This window comes from Prunus dulcis, chromosome 1 (assembly GCF_902201215.1).
Source record: "Prunus dulcis chromosome 1, ALMONDv2, whole genome shotgun sequence".
Classification (NCBI taxonomy): domain Eukaryota; kingdom Viridiplantae; phylum Streptophyta; class Magnoliopsida; order Rosales; family Rosaceae; genus Prunus; species Prunus dulcis.
In genome coordinates, this window is record NC_047650.1 from 3,416,327 (window position 1) to 3,424,292 (window position 7,966).

The window sequence follows — 7,966 nt, forward strand, 5'->3', positions numbered from 1 at the left end:
TGGTCAGCCAATAAGAGGTGAAGGGATCATGGGCTTGGAAGTTTGCCTCTTAAATATGGGTCATAAGGCTCATTTGTGTGACTGAAGCCCAATCCAGGTATAAAAGAAGTCCAATCCAACACAGATAAAGGGACAGATTTATGAGGCATATTTTGGTCAGAACATCCGTCAGTTTGGTACTGCTTTTATATGTACTTGGTTTATAATTTTTTTTAAAGCGATATTCTACTTTAATTTAATCTAAATTATAGGGAAGAAATTCGAACTTGGGTGTAAAGTGGGGAGCATATCCGCTCTACCCAACTTAACTAAGCCCATATGTGATGTTTATAAACTTTTGATTAGAAGCAACTTTATTAGAACACGGTGAAATTTTTTATTAAAAAAAGGCTAAAAAAAATAAGTGTGCTTCTCCAAGAAACACGTTTATGACTCAAACTTTTAGCCCTTCTAAAACATAAAAGGAAAATGAGGATGGGATGATGAAAGAATAGTATGGTAATTTCACAAAGAAAGAATAGGAGTCATTTGAGTAAATATTTATCAGAAAATGAAAATGAGAGGAAAGTAAGAAGCAAGATGGTAAAGGGGGAGAAAAATGGTAAGATATATCTATTGATTTTCTTTTCCTTTTCTATAAACAATTTGTTCCTTATTTCTTCATTTACTACTAAGACAATGCTTTCCATCTTTTCTTTTTCGTTTTCAACTTGTCATTGTAACAGCGTTGTAGGTGGGCAAACATTTCTCTTTTCTCTAGTCTATTCAAAACAACCATGTCAGAGAGAATGAAACAAGAAACGCAAACGTTATCAAACAGACTAAAATGAGTCTCAATTTGCATTTACAGTGGGGTTTTTTTAATACGCATTGAATGACTCAGGTACTGGGACAAATATCAACCGCTTAGAAATAAAGTAAAGGCATAACAGGCCAAGAACAACTTCTGTCAGGATTCAAAACAAACACAAATTGAAACTGACATAGAAGCAACCAATGATGCATCAAAACTTCACCAAAAGAGCTCCTCACAAGTTTAAACAAAAATGGAAAAGCAGCCTGCAGACAAAATCAAATTCCATCTCTTTCCTGAAACACCTTGCTTGCCTGGTTTAACCAAATACTTGCAGTTCAATCATCAATCTCTTTCAACCCCATATCAATATGGAGGCAAAAAACCCCGCATCTGTTAAGCCTTCCATTCGGTTTGACCACAATTTTACCAGCCCTGTGATCAAGATACTCAAACACTTGTACTTATGCATCTGTATCACCACAAGAAACGTGACAGTCATCATTACAATACCAGCGAGGGGAAATTTTCTTAAGGAAACTGTCAGCCATGAAATATGCCAATATACAAGTTTAATGTTCACATTATTAGTTAAAGTAGATCAGCAATTGAGACATTTTACAGTAATCCAGAATTCTTGACCTGCTTCTACGTAGAACTATACGGAATGAATTATATGAAAGAACTTTCCATTAACCTTAAAGTAATCACACACAGGGTAGGAGTGAAAAGCCTGCTGGAGAATGGTTACCTGAAATTTACCCCATATACTTCCAGTAGAAGGTCCTGCACACATGCTTGACCTAAAAAAAAAAAAAAAAAAAAGGTCCTGCATACATGATGATTTGATAATACTTTTACAAAGTTAAATATTTTTCTTGTTCTTTTTCCCTTTATAGCATGGCTATGTGGATTTATTGTACTGTCCACTATGGTTAGTTTGCTTTTCTCATCCTTTTTTTCTTATTTTTCTCTATCTTGGCTAGGAAATTTGAAGTTAAACGAACGTGCTTCAGGCATGTTTGACGCATCTAATTAAATTGCCACCATCATTTATAAATGGTCAGGTCCATGGTTTGATATGACATGGTTTAGAGGCTATAGGTAAGTTTCTAACTTTATCTTCTGATTATGAAGAGGACTACTACGATTATTTAGTCTCAATCTCTTCTCTATCACTTTTTATAGCTAAGCTAGACAACTATGTTTGAGTATATGATGAACACCTAGTGGGCAAACAAAATATAAGACAATCTAATATGTCAAATGTAATCCCTGTAATTAAAACATGAAAACAAAAGATAAGATCCAGGAAACTTACTTTGTGAGCACTAGAATGATGTATTCCACGCATGAACATGGTAATGAACGAACTAGCGGCGACCAGAGCAAGCATGTTGACAAACTGCAAATCAAACGCTCTAAAGCTGGAGTGGAGGTATGCAGAAGATGAAAATTTTAAATTAGGATAGCAGGGTTTTGTCTAAGAATTAAATTCCAGTTCGGATTGATCTCAGCAAAATTATTAAAATGCCAAATTCAGTGTTGCTAATTGCCCTCAAGATGATTTGCCATCAATTTAATTATATCAAAATCTCGTACATTCAATACTAATGAGCAGATTACAAGCGTTTCTGGCCTAAGAATCAAGGGACTAAATCCCAACCAATACAAACTATCCTAGAATCAGAAAACTGTCTGATATCACTGTATCAGGGTAACTGAAGAAAACCATAAAACACAACAGAAAACATCTGGATTCCAATGTATACATACATATATAATTTAAGTTGCCCACTGCTGTATACAGTATGAGAGTTACAACTACTACACAAATTTCAACCCTGGATTTTGGTACTTAAAACTCCTGTACATTTTGGTCGGAGAGTGGGACTCTGTGTATGGATAATTGCTACTGCAATTGAGAAGGACTGCAGAATAGACATAGTTGGTTGAAAATGAACAAAATATAAACCATCGTGGACATTCAACATCCTGAATGTGGGAGGGCCATGTTCTGAACCCTGAAGAATTGAAATGGGAGAAAAGCATCTCAATACATATTCAAATAATTGCATATATGCTCAAAAGTTAAGTACGAATAGATGTAAGTATGTGACAAATTGTTCCTGGATAATTTTTAACAGCAACTAACATTCTGTAGCCTTGCAAAGAACCATATAGCTTTAGCATCACACAAAAATATGCTGGAAGTATAAAATACCATGTTTCAGTTCCCATCAGGTAAGTCATAAAAAACACTTCATCCTTCGTTTTCAAGCCAAAAACAATATTATTTTCCAGATTCCGAGATCTCATGTCCAAAAACATTAACTCATCAGATCAAGCACCGAATACACAAATTTTGTAAACATGTATGGATGTAGTCAATTTTAATACTTGCTCAACAACATTTTGTATTTCACTTTGTAAGAAACTAAAGGGGGAAGGGAGTGAGGTAGGAGATTGGCATACCTTTCGATTTAAATCAAATGACTTGCATTCCCCCTGAGTGTCCGATTGAGGGAAAATGTCTTCTTTGCTTGCTTTGGTTTGAAGTACTGTGAGTGGGCACCCCAGATCCCAACCTCCACAGTCACAATGTCCACCAGATCTCCATCTTTCAGTAAGAGTTGAAACACCACCATTTCTGGTTCTTGGCCCACCATGAAGACCTGCTGGGATTAGAACATCCACACTGGTAGAGCAATCACCATTATTTCGACAACATTCGATAGGTACTGAGGCTTCCACAGTAGCGGTTTTCTTGACTCCAACTTTCTTCAGAAATTTCAAACCCCAACCTCCAGCCTCCTCCTTACGATCATCAGGGAGATGGTCTTTGACAACAATGGCAGCCAATTCAAAATTTGGAGGGAGATGATCTTCTAATAAATTGGGCAGACCTAGAGCATCTTGATTGTTGCCTGTATCTAGGCACGACTCCCGAGAAGAACTTTCAAGTTTCGAAATTGGTCCACTCAATTTGGAGGAGGTTTTTTGTTTGGATGACTGACTTGACCTGAATACTTCTGCCACCTTCTTTGATAACCCCTTACTCTTCCTGAGATTATGGCTAGAAGTATGCATCTCAATACCACCACCAAACAAAACAAACTCAGTCTCCATGATCTTTGAATTGTTTGAGCAGAGCGAGACCAAATTATTCACTTTCATCTTACCGACAAGCTGTGACTCACCATCTCGAATTTCATGGTCCTTTTGCCCACCCTTTCCTGAATGGAACAAGTATACAAAGTCCAGAGTCTTATCTTCTTCAGACTCAACCTTCCACAAGTTGGCTACATAGACCTCCCTTTTTTGATCTGTGGAGAAAACAAAATGAGGATTCCCTCCCTTCCACGTGCATTGAAGCATTCCTTGAGAAACAGTGGCGAGAGCAGAAGCAGAAGATTGATCAGAACACGCAGAGTTTGTACTACACAGAGAAACAAACCTTTTGTGGCCAGTATCAGATCCATTTTTATGGCTTCCCTTATTTGGTGTTTCCTTTTCTAGCACCGGTGAAGAAGAGAAACTTAATCCACCAGGAGATTCTGTAAAATCATAGCATATTGAGCCTTTCACATCATTTGTATTAATTCTTGTCAAGTCTGTATTGCTACCGAGGGGACCGAATTGGTGGAACAAAGGGCTCTTTAATATATTCACCATGCTCTTGCTCCCCATAACTGTACCTACAATCCACTGTCCTGCAGGGCCTATCACTACACTCCCACCTCCAGCTGCCAATGGACATTCAAAAACAAACCTAGTAGAATTACATGTATCTCCACTTCTAACTTTAGCCACATTCAAGCTCTTAGGCAAAGCACCAATCTTTGTCGAGCTCAAATTCACAACTGCACTGCATCGGGTAGCTTTGGATGCACTAATATGAATCAATTCCATGCAACGACGACGAAATTTTTCATCTAAGCTCAGTATATGTTTTGGAATCCTTCTGTCCAAGCCCAGAGCACTTGGAAACAATGAACTTTTTGTGCAACATTTACTAATTTGTGAACACTTAACATTTGAAATTAGGGCATGCTGTGGATTTGACCATGTGACTAACCTTTTCAATTTTGACCCAGAGGATTTTAAAGTACCATTTCTTGACAATTCCCGCTCCTTGCTCAATCTATGCAACGAATCGTCTTGTCCCTGGTGATCTTTCTGAGCATCTACAAACTTATCATCCATCTGCTGACCCCAATTAAATACCACACATTAATGGCAGCTAAGTTTTTCCTTATATTTTGTTTCAAACTGATTTATATAGTCTTGGTGGTAGACGGCCTTATATAACTGTCCAATTCTTATCTTGCAAGAAACCTGAAAACAAACACAAGCGGTAAGCACAAGCTATCAATTTGCAAATTTAAGATGACATCAATTGGAAACTTTGAAGTTTGTCCAACCCAGAAGCTACGGAGATAAGTCCAGAAATTGATCGAAGCTGTCAAAATCAAGATTGGGAGATTGTTTTCAAAATCTGAAGCGTGAAGCATTAGGCTCCAGGCACAATCATAAAAAATAAGCTTGGAGGTTTTTATTTATTTGTTGTGCTATCAAAACCAACTGCAATTATATCGTCCACAGTTTTCTAACTTTCCCTTGGTGACTTGGATACAGTTTCTCCCTAACCCAAAACAGGAACATATACAAAAAAATCTCCCACCAACCCAACATAGCTCCTAATTCAGTAAAAAGAAAGTGCTTAACTCCTAATTTCCATCTGTTTATAGTACAATTTCTCTAAGAACTGAGAAAGAAGCAGACAGACAAAAAGATTTGATCTTTATACATCTTAACTCCATATAAATAAAACCCAGAAAGGAAATTCAAACACAACATTAGAAAATCACAATCAAACCAACAAAGTGGCCTATGATAAAGATGAATAAAATATTTTTTAAAAGGCAGAAAGTGGCCATAAAACATAATAAACAGACACCCAGAAGAAAAGTTCAAACAATTTAAAATATACATATAAAAAAAAAAAAAACTAAAAAGACGAATTTTTTCTTTTTCTCTTACCTTAGGAATTGGATCCAAGAAGAAGCAAGCAGCTTATTTGCAATGCATTTAACACTGTTCTTACTCCTCAAACTTTGAGCTTGTTGTCCCAACCGCACACTTTAAGCACAAAGAAGACTGAAAGGTCAAATGGGGAACCACCAAAAAGAAAGTAAAGGAAAAAAGGTGGCCAAGTGAAGAAGAATAAACAACCAGCTAAGCACATGGAAAAGCAAAGATAAGCAAGAGCCACCACCACCACTACTAATGAGATCACACGTCTCACAATTCTAGGTTCCAAGCCATCTGTTTCTTTTCATTTTCAAGAAAAAATTACAACTGTTTTAGGCAACATTGAAGAAAGAACGAAAGAAATTATGAGAAATGCCTGAATAAAAAAAAAACTGAACTTTATTTGTTTTGGGTCTGAAAAACTGAAACAAAAAAACCTCTGAACTGAACCAAGAGGCGTGGTGGGGGATGAAGTGGGTTTAATTCGTAAGCCACGTTTTCTGGGTTGAATTTGGATACTTGTTTAGTTCTACCGAAGTCCCGGGTTCAACTGTGGCGGGCCCCACCTCATATTCTTGCATTTCCTGAGCCACTACGTTGACAAAGAAATTTACACAAAAGTAGATGCTTAACAAAAAGTTTATAAATTGCGTGCCTTGTTGATTTTATGTTAGAAGAAAAATTACCCAATATATTCACGGTTGAGGAAGAACATATCGCCTTGTTAACCCTATCTTTTGATCATTGATAATGTGAATTTTTATCCCAACGTGTAATCCGCAATCATGACAATATGAAATGTGATGAGTGCTAGCGGCCTTACTAGTTTTTCTTTTTTTTATCTATTGAGTTGGAGGATTAAAACATAGACATCTTTCAACATTGAGAACATGCCTATTTGGAATTACATTTATAGAAAACATTTTTGCTCCTAAGCGATTTTATTAAAATTGCTTTTATTAGAAAAGCGTTGAAATTTTTGTTATAAATCCAATTGTAAGTGTTTCATGAAGAAGCACCTCCTCGCTTTTATGCGCAGGGAGATCGCTAGAAATCATATTTTCTTCAGATCTGTTACGGATGCAATCGCAGGTGCGGCCGCGAGGGTGTTTCTTCAGGTGGTGGTGATATGGTTCGTTTAGGCGCACATGTTGATTTAGGGTTTTGGTTATGTTGAGTTTGTGGGTTTTGTTTGGGCTTATGACTAATTGGGGTTATGTGGACTAGTAATTTTAGTGCGGTTTTTGTTTGCGTTAGTTTTACTTTTAGCATTTTAGTTTGTTGCATTCATGGAATTTGTATTTTAGATGTCTTGTTGATATCTTGGATTGTATCGCTGAAGTTTATCTAATGAAGTTTCTATTTAATTATATAAAAAATAAAGCACCACCTCCAAAAAGCGGTTTTATGAACCCAAAAGTACTTTTAAATTGTTATATCAAACACAGTCAGTAACGTTTTCCACTCTAAAAGCACTCCCAAATGAATCAGTGATATTGGTCATTATACTAATAAAGAAAATTTATCATATAAGATAAGACTTGGTATTGGATATAAAATTTTTAACACACACACTTTGCAATTAGCCAAAATTCACAAGTAAAAAGTAATGTAATATTTTTACTTGAGAATTTGAATTGAAGATATAATATAATATACATTTTGAGTGTATAATTCGTTCCAACTTATCTCTTTACTATTGGTATATGGTTCAAAAATAAAGAGGGAAAAGGTTTTTGAGGGTGAGCTGGTGCGCATGATACTGAGAGCCAGAGAACTCCACTAGTAGGTCAGGGTGGCCCCCACTACAAGTAGCCGAATAGGAGAAGGCCACATCAGCTAAATTGTTCACATTTTATTTTTATTTTTATTTTTTAATAATTATTATTGGGCAATTGGGTTCAAGTTCAGACAAAATTTCTTTGTTTTCATTGCCTTGAATTTTGATTGCCGCAAGGCTACGACTTGGTCTCTTGGACTGGGACATGTGAAGAGAGAGAGAGAGAGAGAGAGAGAGAGAGAGATAGCGTAGGAAATGATCAAATACAAACATACCTACACCTACATACATTACATTCTCTTATTTGTTTCTAATTTTTATAGTATTTAAATTTATTATTATATTATTAATCATGTTAG

At 36.3% G+C, this 7,966-nt stretch overlaps 1 protein-coding gene across 5 annotated transcripts; it reads right to left on the reverse strand.

Moving 5' to 3' along the window:
* Positions 1–884: 884 nt before the first annotated feature.
* On the reverse strand, positions 885–6,349 carry LOC117612692. 5 transcript variants are annotated; one of them, XR_004583524.1, is made up of 5 exons: positions 5,837–6,348; positions 3,269–5,131; positions 2,115–2,198; positions 1,491–1,596; positions 1,152–1,265 (listed from the first exon to the last, which is right to left on the reverse strand). XR_004583524.1 is itself a non-coding variant. In XM_034341374.1 (5 exons), the coding sequence occupies exons 2-4, from the start codon at positions 4,997–4,999 to the stop codon at positions 1,552–1,554; spliced, it is 1,860 nt and encodes a 619-aa protein (XP_034197265.1). In that variant the 5' UTR covers positions 5,000–5,131; positions 5,837–6,349; the 3' UTR covers positions 1,176–1,265; positions 1,545–1,551. The 5 variants fall into 5 exon arrangements, 4 of the variants coding, with proteins under 4 accessions (XP_034197251.1, XP_034197265.1, XP_034197272.1 ...); XM_034341374.1 differs by having other exon boundaries at positions 1,176–1,265; positions 1,545–1,596; positions 5,837–6,349; XM_034341360.1 differs by lacking the exon at positions 1,491–1,596 and having other exon boundaries at positions 885–1,265; positions 5,837–6,349.
* Between the last annotated feature and the right edge of the window lie 1,617 nt (positions 6,350–7,966).